Here is a 13,399-nt window from a genome sequence, read left to right as displayed (position 1 = left end):
GCTTAGAGCTAGCCAACAAGAAATGTCAGACGCCGACAGCTAAGTGCCGTTTAAGTCGTGTGAACGGCCTTCACATGTATTTGTTTTCTAAAACAGTTTTCTTACTTTCCATTTCTTACACAGAATATTGTTCCCCTATCTCTCCTCCTTTCCACTCTGCATTTCTCTCCGCACCGGGGTGGGGAGAGAAACACCCCAACACCCTTGGGCTTTAGTTGATACCTGCCAACCCCCCCCCCAACACGGGTAGTACGCGCTTCTCAAAAAGGGAATGAGGACACAGAGTGGGGGGTTTATACGTGCTGATACTTTATAAACAAAACAGACATGTACAAAGATATAACTGTAGTACAAGCCACTGATAAGGTGAAGATCGTTATGGTAAAGGGAGGAGATTTAGAACAGGTCGCAGTTGCCCCCCATCGGGGTCGCCGTTGTGCGTGGGAGTGTGGGGAGTGAATTCTGTGGAGAGAGAGAAAAGCAGGGAAGATTCACGGATGGGGTTCTGACAGGTTGAAGGCAGCAGCAGTGACGACTCCTGGGCTGGAGGGCAGCAGGCACACACCGTGTGGGCAGCAGGCACGCACCATGTGGGTGGCAGCTCCCTCGGGGCAGCGGTTCCCGGCTCTGGCTGGGCTTGGCGCTGTCCTCGGCTGCAGGCAGGGGTCTCAGCTCTCTGTTCTTGAAAGAACAGTTAGATAGCAGCCTTTGTTCCGCCCCTGGGATTCCATGAAGATCTGGCATGCTGCAGCACAGTAGTGTATCCCTCAGCTCCAGTTTCCTTTTTCACAGAGGCAGAAGCCACCCCCTCTGGCCTGTGCCGTCTGGTGACTTCTCTTCAGGTTAAGGTGAGTTTCAGGTGCCACAATATATTATGCCATCTGCATGCCAGCCCTGGGCCAGCCAATCTTGAGTCCCGGGACAGAACAGACCACCCACAGGCAGGGAGGTAGACCCCTTCCTTCAGCAAGGAGCCAGCATCTCAGGTCTTGACAGTTCCAGGTGCCACTGGCCAGAGGCACCGTGCAGGAGTGGTGTCCATTTAGTTGCCCTTATATGTTCAAATAGTTTAATGACTTTTAGTTTATAGTTTTAGAGTGACAGAGCCCTGGAACAGGCTGCCCAGAGAGGTTGTGGAGTCTCCTTCCCTGGAGACATTCAAAACCCGCCTGGACACGTTCCTGTGTGATGTGCTCTAGGTGACCCTGCTCTGGCAGAGGGGTTGGACTAGATGATCTTTCAAGGTCCCTTCCAACCCCTAAGATTCTGTGATTCTGTGATACTATGGGAGATATATCTTTTTTGTGGTAAGGGGCATAATCTTTACACTCCTCCACATGGTTCCTGCAGAAGGAAATTTCAAGGAACAAGTTCACAGAGACAGAGGCTGGGCTTCGAGAGATGTTGGTCACTTTTCTACTTGGCTGGCCTTCCCCTAGTTCCCAGGCATGGTACAAAATGGGCACCACTCTGCCTGCTCTGTCACAGAAACTCGCACCTTGTGTCCCATTGTTACATCCCTGGTTTGGGCCTCTGTAGGCTCTTGCCCCAGCTGCATTTGTTCTGTCAGTACTCTGGGTTGCAGCATGCTATCAGGACAGAGGACTTGAAACTAAGGAAAAAATCTGTGTTTAGCCTGTCATTACAGGCCTGCTCCATGAGCTGGAGGAAAAGAAATGGGTTTTTTCCATGAAGACGAGACTTGGAAATGTATTCAGAAGCAATTAGTCATTGAGACATCATGAAAATTCAGGTGATTTGCATTCCAGCTAGCTTAGAGCAGAAAGACATCTGTTATAGCTTCTTCATCAACATATGCGTTTGCATCTGCCTCTTCTCTTTATGTGAAGACATTCATTCTATTCTCGTGGTGCATTTCAGTCACCCAGAGAGAGCCATGAGTGGAAACAAAGAGGTTTTCTTTGGTATCCTGCAGTGGTCAAGTGTACTGAGCCTCACTACAAGAGCTATTGCTCACAAACCTAATAAAAATAATAGGTATTTAAAATCCTACCAAGAAGCTATTAGACTCATGCATGCTATTTCAAGTGCTCTTGAATAAGGTGCATGCTATTAGGTAACATCCTCCTATTAGCTTGTTTAGTCATATGTTAAAGGAATTGCTTGTCATCCCAAATTACCAGTTGAGTCAGAACTGTATGAGCCACAATATTTTTCTTTGGTACAAAGGTTTACAACATTTTGTGGAAAACATGGGTTGCAATTACCATTCTGCAGCAGCGAAGGGGGAGGGAGGAAGAACAAAGAGGACTCATCTCAGAGGATTTTATATAAAATGCTAAAGTTCATTTGATTTCAGACTCAGTTTTTCCTGTCCTCAGGTTTCCATACACATTAAGTAGGACTAGGTAAAAAAGTTTTGCCAGCCCACAACCTCCCAGTGGAAGCCTAGAAGAGTGAAGGTGTTTAGAGAGGCTTTCCCAGCCCTTTGCAGGGAAAGGATGTTTTTCCCCTCACCTTCTGGGAGACGTGGTACTTCCTCTTTCCTCATGCTTGTTCTCATGAAACCCTTCATGAAGGCTTCACCCTTCTTTTACCAAAGAATACAGAACAGGAAAGACCAATAAATTCCCATGACACAAATTACTTCCTTTTTCATACTTCCTCATTGTTAAAATGGATGAAACCAGGTTATTCTGTACCTGGTCCCATGGACTCCACTGCAAACCTAGGGATGGCAGAAGACAGACCTGACCAATGAAGAAGTGTTGCAGTGGGGCCCTAAACCCTCAGCTGCAGGAGCCATGGCAGCAGGGACCGGTGAGGCTGAGCTGTGGAGAGCCTGTTACTTCTCCCCAGCAGTGTAGTGCAATGTCATGGGCTGAAGGTAAACAGTCATTGGGAAAATGGGGTGTGCATCATTTGTTTCTTAAGAAAACCAAGCTACTGTGCAATTACTGCCTGTCCTTGCGGTAAAGAGGCACCGGGCCTCTTTCTTTCCTCATGCTGATTTCACACCACTTCGTATTGATAGATATTTAATGGAGCAATTGCTGCTTCAAGCCAATGGGACATTATGTTCATGATAGCAGGGCAATAAAAACATTCCTGCCCCTCTCCAGTGTCTCCTCTTTCCCCCCCACTCTTTCCTCCTTGCATCTGAAGCACCTAATTTTCCATTCTCTGCTACATCCATATTTGTAAAAATTGAGCAGATGTTTTTGCTGATGAATATGAAGTTGAGAAAAGATGGTTATTTTTCTCTGTATATTCACATCTCAGCTCGAGAGAGCTGCATGTGTCGATACTTCTGAAGGTAGATGAGACTCCCTCTTCTACATATCTCTTTTCCCACACCAAATAACAATGTCTGTTTAGATTGTTTCCACACACAGGAGAAAAACTGCACAGTTTTGCCTCAGTGTAGTAGAATTTTTTTTGTGAACCCATGAATCATCTCCTAACTTATTCCTTTTAAATTTTTATGGTCTTTGTTCTCTTAGAAGTACACAATAAACACATACCCAAGTAATAAGGAACTGAGAATGAAAATTGGAAGCTACTTTCAAAAAGCCAAGGAAGTGTTCAATGAACTTTAAAAAGCTGCTGTTAAGAAATACTACTTTGCATCACTCACAAATAATCTTTTGAGCTCAATTCCATGAGAAATCATTACATTGCAGTAATTGATGTCACAGATAAAGAAAATCTCCACTGATGAGTGCCAGAGACTGAACTCTTCATGCTCTAAAGCCTGAACCAATTACTACTAATGGTTAGGCTTCAGAAAGGAACTTCACTTTTAGAAAGATTTCTTCTACCTGTCACTGAAATGTTTATCACAGCCCACTGTTGGAAGCATCATACTTGGCATAATGAACTACTGAGCTGCTATCAGATGTTAAGGTGCATATTATGGCAAAGTCGTATTAAATTCTTTAGACTGCTTTAAGCTGTGGACTCTGGTGACAATCACAGTTCAGCATATTCCCCGCTCAGGAGCAGATCTCCCATTTGGTTCAAAGGCAGAATTCATTCTGCAGCCCAATCTTCCTCAAAATTGAGGGCATTCACATCTGTGGCACAGTCTCATGACTCCCATCACCGGAATTTATGCAGAAGGCTGGCTAAACTGCATCTCAGGCATGCTTTGGCCCATTTTTGTGATAAGGCAAATTAACTGTCCCTTGGCAGTGCAAGCGTAGCACCTATCAACATAGTACTGGAGTAAACCTGAAATGAAACATTTGGATTAAAAATTATATCTTTTATTAGTGCTATTCACCTGTTTCTTCAGGTTTATGCCCTTTGAAGGAAAGGGCTCAGGAGGGCTGGAGCAAGGTAACTCATTCAACACCAACCAAAACACATTTGAGGCCTGACTGCGAGAAGAACCACTTAAGAAAGTGTGTCAAGGTAGTAGTTCTCCCATCTCTTCACTCTGTTAAACGCTACCCTCCATTTGTTTGGGGTCATATTCTCTATTCCTTTAAAAATCAAGTCACTGAAGAGGATACACCTGTAGGAGTGGGTGCTGTCAAAAGACCTTAGGGCAAAGTCCTTCCTGTTGTTTATAATAAACCATTTCAAAGAAGACCAGGCGACATCCATAGGATAGAGATAGTTGTAAGACGAAGGCACAACAAGAAGCTCATGGCCATTTGCTCTGGCAACTTCAGGACAACACTTAATGCTGGACACGTAGATTGCTGTTGGCACTGGTGGCAGAGTTCCTTTCTCCAGCTCCCGGCCATCTGTTGCCCCCACATGCATCAGCTGCGTTTTATCCCTTGTCACAATTACACAGTTCCCATAGGAGACGGTCAGAGAATCACACAACTCCTGAAAGATACTGTTCTGCTGATGGATGGGCAGATCACCTCTTAATAGCAGTTTATACTTCCAGGGCACCCACCCTTGGCTGCTGCCAGCATGAATAAGTGTCCATATTGGCCAGCGCAGGCTGTCCAATTTGGCTTTTTTTTCTCCTGTTATGAGAGTTTCTGGAATATCTGTTTCTCCTAAAAAAATGGTGTTGAAACCGTTAAGCTGCAGTGTCCTCAGGGCTCTCAAGTACTGCAGGCACTGCCTCTTTGAAGCAGCATCAAAGTAGTCCCTGTGAATTATGTGCTTGAGAAGTGGATTAGTGAAGCGCTGCATGCTGGCATCTTGAGGTTCCTGAAGAATGCTGCCAGAGCTCACAATGCACTCGTTGCCTGGCGTTACCCTGTGGTGTCACACCCAACCAGCTTCAGTGTCAGCAGGGGCTTCCAGGTGGCTGGTCAAAAGGCATTTTGGAAAGCAATGGTCCCACCAGGCTGGGGAGGCTGCAACCGTACAGCTGGCAGCTTCTAGTCAGGACACTGGTCTTGAACATAGAATTACAGAATCACAGACTCATAGAATCATAGAATCACAGAATGGTTTGGGTTGGAAGGGTCTGTAAAGATCATCTTGTTCTAGCCCCCTCCATGGCAGGGATACCTTCCACTAGACCAGGTTGCTCAAAGCCCCATCCCAAATACAAAATTTCTTCCTAATGTGTAACCTAAGTCTACCCTCTTCCAGTTTAAAACCATTTACCCTTGTCCTATCACTAAATGCCCTTGTAACAAGTCCTCCCAAGCTTTCCTGTAGTCCCTTCAGGTACTGGAAGGCTACAGGTCTCTCTGAAGCCTTCTCTTCTCCAGGCTAAACAACCCCAACTCTCTCAAGCCTGTCTTTGTAGGAGAGGCGCTCCAGGCCTTTGTGGCCCTCCGCTGGACTTGCTCAAACAGGTCCATGTTCTTCTTGTGGGCTCCAGTCAACAGGGAGATGACGCAGCAAGCTGATGCATCTTTGGAAGCAATTTTGAAAGACTGTGAAGAACTGGTGAAGGCTGAAACAAGGGAGATTTGTTTCAGCTTAGTCTACTGGTTTCTCCCATGACTGAGCTGGAAAGAGGACTACGAAAGTTTGCCACAGTGCTCTGCATTGGACAGAATTGAGGCCAGGGTATTGACAGTCAGCAGGTAGGCAGAGATGCTGAGTGTCCCAGGTTAGAGCTGGGATCAAGGAGAACCATGAAGGACTCTGCCCCAGACAGAATATTTGCAGTGTGTTTACTGAGAAGAGCAAGACAAAAGACCTGGAACTGATAATCACCAAGAGGAAAACAGAGGAAGGGAATGTTAGAAATAGTTGTTTGTATGGAGGCTCTTCGAAGAGCTGAAAAATATTTATCTACCTGACTTGCAGCACAATCACTCAAGAGCAATCGCTCCTGCCCTGGGGCACTGCTCAGGAAGCTCTGCCTTCCTCCATCACCAGTGCTGCTCCATCTCTGGTAAAAGTCTTGTGGCCTTCAGACTAAAAGCATTCAGTGGTACTAAAATCAAGCTGAGGTCATTTCAGCTGAAGTCTAAAATGGATTATGAGAAAGTTGGTGGGACACTGGCACAGGTTGCCCAGGGAAGCTGTGGATGCCCCCTCCCTAGAAGTGTTCAAGGCCAGGCTGGATGGGGTCTTGAGCAACCTGATCTAGTGGGAGGTCTAGATTATCTTTAAGGTCCCTTCCAACTCAAACCGTTATATGGTTCTATGATTCTATGAAAACAGTCCCATTGAATGCTGTTTCACTAATTTTTCACTTTAAGGACCACAGATACCTGACAGCCACTAAGCTTCTTTAGGTTAGAAAAGGCCTATTCCAGCAGCCACTTCAGTAATTTAACAATCTGGAAGAGTTGGTTTTTTTCCCCTTAAAATCCCAACAATTCCTTTCTTTATTACTATAAAAGATTTCAGCATTTGTTTAAGAACACATGGCCTTTGTGTTAGTAAAAGCAAGCTTAAGGTTGTACACACTAGAAGTTTAAAAGCCAGTAATCCTTTTATTTTCTTAGTCTTCAACACTTGGCCCTGGTGACAAAAAACAACATCCAATAATGCAAGACCTGTGCCAGTGAGGTACTCTGTAAGGTTAAGCTGCCCATCTCTACAACATGAATGCTGAAGAGTAATTTCACAGAACAGGGGAGAAGGAGAGACTCTGTAGTTCTGTAGCCACCAGAAGAGTGTGACTTGGCTCGCTTTCTGAGATGGGAACATCTACAAAAAGGATCCAGTGTAGATGCCCTGCTGTCTAACAAGCTGCACACCTTTACACACTCAGCATTTCAAGGCTCTCCATCCTTTCTGCCTCCTCTCACTTGCAGAAACACAATTGAATTGAATTCCCTATCCCTCTTTCAAACTTGCCAGGACTAATCGCATAATACTTCTCTCAGTACGAAACTACACTTCGACATCCCCATCTGGTTTCTAAACAAGAAAAGGAAACAATTCTGAGCTGCTGTCTCCCCCCAGTGTCAGCATATTTTCTTGTTGGAGGCTGCAACTTCAGCAAATAGGGTGCCCAAGGGTAGAAAAAACTGCTGTAACTAACTCAGTGATAGCACAGATCAAAACTCTACCTTGGTATGTCAGAGAACAGATACTGGTTCAAGTTTGGGAATATGGATAAGATCTCTTCTTATTTTGGAAACTGTAGGTTATCAACCTGCTGCTACACTCACCAGAAGCACTAGGGGTACTACTATGCTGTAGGGGTACTCCAAAGTTAAGGAGAAAAACAGCCAGGTTGGACCAGATTCAAAGTCTTACATGTACAAAGAGGCTTTCTGATTTGGCTGTGGAGGCACATGTGGTATTGAGGTGAACTTCTGAGGACACTCCTCACAGCTGCTTTCTCCCTTGTTGAAGCCAGGGACAAAAAAGAGGCTCCTTGTGTTAATTCCCTTCTTGCACATGTTTGGCAAAGTAGGGCTCCCAGATTTTAACAACAGTCTTGATTGCTTTGGGTGCTAAATGGGGCCCAGCTGATGCCCTATTGCTTTGATGCTAAATTACTTGCTTTAAAGGGAGATTGTGTACTTTTTATTCCGCTTACAGAGCAATTGTGTTGGAGAATCTCTGCCAAGTTTTAAAACAAACAAACAAACAAGCCCCTCATTATTACTATTGGTTTAGAAAAAACTATAATTGGTCAAGAGTCTAAAAAACTCTAGATCGGGGACAATCCTCAAAGGCAACCGGTGACCACATGGAGGCAAGAAACTGATTACCTTTGAAGATGGTGGACACTTCTCAGGCCTGACAATTTCCTTTTAAGGTTTGGGTGTGTGGCTTAGCTAAGTACCTTGGTGTGTTGCCTCAATAGCTGTTTAATGGAGGTGGTTAGCAGCGTCTGTTCTCACTGAACACCACAGCTTCATTTAATTACATTACCATTCGATTTCACCTTTGCACAGACAAATGACTGCTGAGAGGGAAACTGCTTGTTTACAGTGGCTCCACGAATTCCTGAGGCTGGCAGTCCTGATGTTCTCATAGTCAGGACATCGCTCTATCCCAGGAATGGGTTTCTGCAAGACATATTCCCCAGTCACCAAGGTGACAGCATGAACAGTGAGATTTTAAAAATCACTGGTAACTCCACCACAGCGAGAGCTCTCTGAGCATCAGCCATATCAGCTGCACACAAACTCGGTCAGGTAAGGCCTGAAAGTGGGACACTGCAGCACCCAGTGCTGGTGTGACCACAGCACAGGCACGTCAGCCCGCAGCCGCAGGGAGAGGGCAGGAGCGAGCCATCCCTGAAGTCTCCCACATCCTGCTGGGCTCCCTAAGCTTTTCCACCCCAGAGCCCTCCTCCTCCCCTCCTCCCCCTCTCTCCACTGTCAGGTTTCATCTTCACCTTAACTTAGAAAAGATACACAGATCTAGGAAGTGCTTTATAATGGAAATGTGAAGGCAAATATACCTGTTGGCACCACTACACGTGCCTAAGCCTTTGTTTCTGTGAAAAAAAAAAAATACTGCTCCTTTGATTAACCTATTGTGACTGAGTTAGCTTATCCTCCAAGATTTGGTGTTACTGCACATGCAGGAACAGCTAGTAATGGTAATTAAACACCCCCTCCCTGCTTCACAGGCTGAGTAGTAAACAACAGAACCATACACAGCCCTCAGATACTGTACAGAGCAAAATAATATAAGAAACCCTCTAGCATGAAACTTCCTCAAAGGTTTTCATACTGACACAGCAATTTCCATTACTCTAAGGAAGTCCTGGGTATGGAAAGTGGCTTGAGAAAGACCTGCTAGGAAAAGCTCCTCTCCTATGTTTGTTCATCTGGATTCATTAGCCCACAAGTCTCAGATTTACACCCCTGCAGGAAGCAGCTGCTCGGAAGATGTGGCACAGAGCTCTCCCACATTCGCTTCTGTCTGTCCATGTACCCTGTACGTACTCATGAAGGATTCAGAGCGTTTTTCTCTTTAAAAACAGCCACCTCCTAGCAGCTAATCTTTAAAAACTGCCTCCACTGCAGCTCTAACTGTAGCATTTGAGTAAGCAGCAACCAAGGCCATTACGTTGTGTTTTGGTTTTTTTTTACAAAGGATTTTTTATTGCATAAATAGAGGCTTTGATATTTTGCTGTATGTATAAAAAGCTGAGATACAGTTTAAGCGGATGTTACTCTTGAGTTTTATTCCTTTGACTTGTTCTTCATCTACAGGAAGGCTTCACTCTCCCAGGAAGGAATCCAATGCAAGCTGCCAAGTGTCAGAAAATCTGCAGGGTGGGGAAACAGCAGTGAGAACAGCAGGCATTATATGCTGGCAGCATGGGCTAAATCTGCCTGCCCATGTGGCACACTGCAATCGGAGCTAATCACTGCGGTGCTGACACAGGAGAACCATTTTCAGGGTAGGATAATCACCCTGTCTCGCAATCCCATTACAGGAAGACAGTCTGAAGGATGGTAGAATTTAGGAAGGACTGGGGCCTCTGGGTGACTGGAAACTAGGATATTTTCTGCAAAATGAGAAATGCTTTTAATGCAAATCATTCCACATCATTCAATCATTCAACAAGGTCAACATCACATGCTGGACGCAGAGGCCTTGTGGGAAAATCTCATTACCCTAGCACAGCAATCCCTTGGGCTAAGGACTCTGGCAAGGCAGAACTCCTTGGGACCCAACAGTGCCCACACAGCGTGGAATGGGTCTGCTCATTACAAGTAGCAGGCTTGCTCCCTTGCAGGGCAGCACTTCTCTCACTTGTTTAGCAACAAAACTCCATATAATTTACTCTGACTTATTCTGCGAACGTGGAAAGAGTTCTCACAGCATTTTCCAGTGGCCAGCTAAACCGATTCAAAATAAGAGTTTAAATTGGAACAAGTCTGCCTAGAGACAGGTCTTTAATCTGATCTAAACAGAAGGCTCCAAAACACCTTTGTTTTTGTTGTTTTTCCTACATGAATGAACCACTTCATCCCCATGTTTACTTCCAGAACCCCATTTTCTAGTCAGAATTTCCAAACACTGTTCCATGAAATAAAACAGTGATAAGGTTTGAAATCAAAATTAGTTAACATTTCTAAAAACCAAAGCTCTCTCTATATGTGAGGTGATGACCTCAAAAGGGGAAAGTAAGTTTATTAAAGAGTAACATTACATCAAACTCCCACTAACCTTACAAAGAGCAGGCAGGAATAGCATTCCCATTTTGATGCAGAACAGATAGATGTGAAATGAACTGATACAAAAATCACATACCAAACAAGTCAGGGAATATAATTAGCATTAGTCAGCACTCACTTTGTTTATGGCCTTGATCCAATAAGGCAATGATTGCTTAAACTTTGAGAACAGTGGGAAGGAATTCAGCACACAGGGAATGAAAACCCAAAATTTTAAGAAATTTTGTATTGTTCATTTTGCTCTTTTATGCAGAAAGATGCCCATTTGTCCCAGTGAAGAATATACAGTGGATGTTACACAGCATGATCTGAATAATTTCTGCTACCTTGGGAAGCTCCATGGCATGAGATTTAGCACTTACAGCTAAACTATCTAGAACTTGTCATGTATTTAACTAACATGGAATGACTGATTCTTTTCTATCTGAACTTTGTGATTTAAGTCCAAGGGGTCTGACTGCATCATACTGTCTGTTGTGCCCCTTGTGCATTTTTTGCCAATATAACTATCTCTTTATATATCAGGATTTCCTGTGCAATTGGCTGGGCGTAAAATTTCAGGGAGATTAAGTGCAGAGTAGGAATACTATGCTAAGATCTCCTAAATAATGAAACATGGCTGGCAAGTTTTCTGGTGACAACTGCAGCTCTTACAAAGAATGGGCATGATATGGGTGTGCAAATATGCTGAAGCATGGCAGGAGACAAATATTACAAGAACTCAGATAATGGTGATAGTTCTAATTGCACAATCCCAATGTATCCAAGCCAAAACATAATGGAATTAATATGTCAGTGCCATTACTGAACAATGGGATGTCACATGAATTCTATACCTGAGAGACTCTTCAATCATCCTTCTTTTCTACTTCTGTTTTAAATTTCTCTTCACGTTCCCTCTTCAGTTTTTCTTCAATTTTTTTGCTCTGGTACATTTTCACTCCAGCAAATGCTAAGCAAAGAATCAATGTCTTAGCTGCCAAAATGTACATCAGCAATGGGAAATTCTCCAAAGCCTGAAATGCAAAAACAATGTATTTAAGCAGTTACTGGAACACTTGGACAATTAAAAATGAATGTACAGCTTCCTACAGCAACAGCATTATTCAAAGCAATACTAATGCTCCTCTGTTCATGTTTTTCTATCTGTAGGAAACTTTAAACTAGGCAGATCAGCATCCATGGGAAAGGACAAAACCAAGTTCACTGAAGTTTGAACACAAAGCCCATTTTAATAGGTCTTTTGCTTGCTTTACAGCAAATGGAATATTGGCACAATCTAGAGCTGAAAAAGGGGAAGAATTGAGTATCTTAGCTTAATTATAAAAGTGGAACAGTTTCTGAGGAATTCTCAAATAAGAGATGAATCTATGCATATCAGCTTATAGATGTGATCCCTAAAGACACTTTTGTGCTACTAGAAATTTTAATCCATGGTAGTTCTGCAATTAACTTGCCTACATCTAGAAGGTATAGATAAAGGCCTTTAAACTGGAAGAAAAGTAAAAAAACCCCACAGCTTCCAAAGATTCCGTTTCAGGAGTTTTTAATGCCTGGAACCACTGAAACTGCACAACATATTTCGATGTTATAAAAGCATCCTACTGTAAGTGTACACAGAGTAGAAAATAAACTGCAAATGGGTGAACTCAGTACTGTGAACTCAGAATACAACTACAAGAGTAGCAGAGGCACTCAGTGAAAAATGTGAATTGCAGAAGAATACTGAAGGTACACGATAGCACTGTTTCAAAGAGCCTTCTGGGCAGCAGGATCAGTCCACTGGTGCACTGTAGGTTCACAGTGCCAGCTCCCCCTTAGCAAGCCTCCAAGTACCCCCTGTACCCTTAGCATCCCATAAAGCTGTTTGGCCATTGTCAAACTACTGAATATAGAAAAAGGCTCTAGTAAGGGTTTTTATAATGCTGACCTCTGCAAGCTGCACATTACCTTTGACATCAGGCCACTTCCCTTTAATTTTGCCAAAAACCATCATCCCCTGTCAATCTCCCCACATACTATAAGTGGCAATCTCTTTAAACCACAGCTCTGCAACACCAGAAAAGTAAAGCAAAGGCTTGGGGTTATAATTGCTTTCTAGATAAGTTAACATGTTAAAACTGTTAATGCATGAGGTGCTTGCTCAAACATTTTTGTGCCCTACACACGTGTCCTGCAGAATGTTTATGGCCCCCATACACTAGAAGACATAGTGGAGAAAACACCCTCCAGTAGCAAAAGGAGCTGAGGAAAGAGCAGACAGAGAAAAGCCTTGAAAGAAGAAAGCCAGAAGAAGCAGAGGTGAGCAGACCTGTGCCCAGGTCTAAAGTGTGACGTCCCAACAGCAATGACTGCCCACCAAGTGCATGCATGTATGGCAAGAAAAGACAACAACGAGTCCTCTGTCCCTGAGGTGCAGAGAGTGTAGTGGTTCACCTAGGCAAGGAAACCATCTTTAAACACAGGACCCACGCAACGACACCTTACACGCTTGAAAGAGCTTGAAGTTCTGCTTCAAAGAGCAGAAATTTGCTGCCTTATGAATGTGAAACACTCTCACCTTCCAGTTAAATGCCACCATCTTGGTTGCGTGGTTACACTGGCTGTCCCACAGCAGGCTGCTCCCAGCACCGACAAGCGTCACACTTCCAAAGGCACAGACCTGGGCAGAAGCATCTTGAAAAAATGGAAATTAAAAAAGAATTAGCCAATCTCTTTCTACTCGGCACATCCACCCTGCAGCTCTCTCAAAAGCTCATCTGCTGCACAGAGCCTGGCAGCAATATTGGTGCCACACGGTTCAGGAATGACCTACACTGGCCTTTCTGGAGCTGAGTGACAGGAACAACGTCTGTGCTGATGAAGGACAGGGATTTGACAGGCCCCAGGCAGGTGCCACGCTT

The 13,399-nt window shown here is 44.1% G+C and overlaps 2 protein-coding genes across 6 annotated transcripts; both read right to left on the bottom strand.

Moving 5' to 3' along the window:
- Positions 1-285: 285 nt before the first annotated feature.
- On the bottom strand, positions 286-13,305 carry SMIM11 (small integral membrane protein 11). Of its 5 annotated transcripts, XR_007890442.1 has the most exons (4): positions 13,057-13,305; positions 11,333-11,512; positions 588-681; positions 286-462 (listed from the first exon to the last, which is right to left on the bottom strand). XR_007890442.1 is itself a non-coding variant. In XM_051628498.1 (3 exons), exons 1-2 carry the CDS (start codon positions 13,075-13,077, stop codon positions 11,345-11,347), a joined length of 189 nt encoding a protein of 62 aa, XP_051484458.1. In that variant the 5' UTR covers positions 13,078-13,305; the 3' UTR covers positions 286-681; positions 11,333-11,344. The 5 variants fall into 5 exon arrangements, 4 of the variants coding, with proteins under 4 accessions (XP_051484458.1, XP_051484466.1, XP_051484449.1 ...); XM_051628498.1 differs by having other exon boundaries at positions 286-681; XM_051628506.1 differs by having other exon boundaries at positions 286-676.
- Positions 690-9,281, bottom strand: C1H21orf140 (chromosome 1 C21orf140 homolog). The gene has a single exon (XM_051628466.1). It carries the CDS (start codon positions 5,119-5,121, stop codon positions 4,360-4,362), a length of 762 nt encoding a protein of 253 aa, XP_051484426.1. The 5' UTR covers positions 5,122-9,281; the 3' UTR covers positions 690-4,359.
- Positions 13,306-13,399: the final 94 nt, after the last annotated feature.

This window comes from Apus apus, chromosome 1 (assembly GCF_020740795.1).
Source record: "Apus apus isolate bApuApu2 chromosome 1, bApuApu2.pri.cur, whole genome shotgun sequence".
Classification (NCBI taxonomy): domain Eukaryota; kingdom Metazoa; phylum Chordata; class Aves; order Apodiformes; family Apodidae; genus Apus; species Apus apus.
This window is presented reverse-complemented; position numbering and strand designations above follow the sequence as displayed.

Excerpts from the sequence above, each read along its gene's own strand:
- C1H21orf140 (XM_051628466.1), bottom strand. The coding sequence starts at position 5,121 with ATGCAGCGCTTCACTAATCCACTTCTCAAGCACATAATTCACAGGGAC.
- SMIM11 (XM_051628498.1), bottom strand. The coding sequence starts at position 13,077 with ATGGTGGCATTTAACTGGAAG. Across the intron at positions 11,513-13,056 it reads TGGTGGCATTTAACTGGAAG|GCTTTGGAGAATTTCCCATT; the intron begins GTGAGAGTGTTT and ends TTTGCATTTCAG.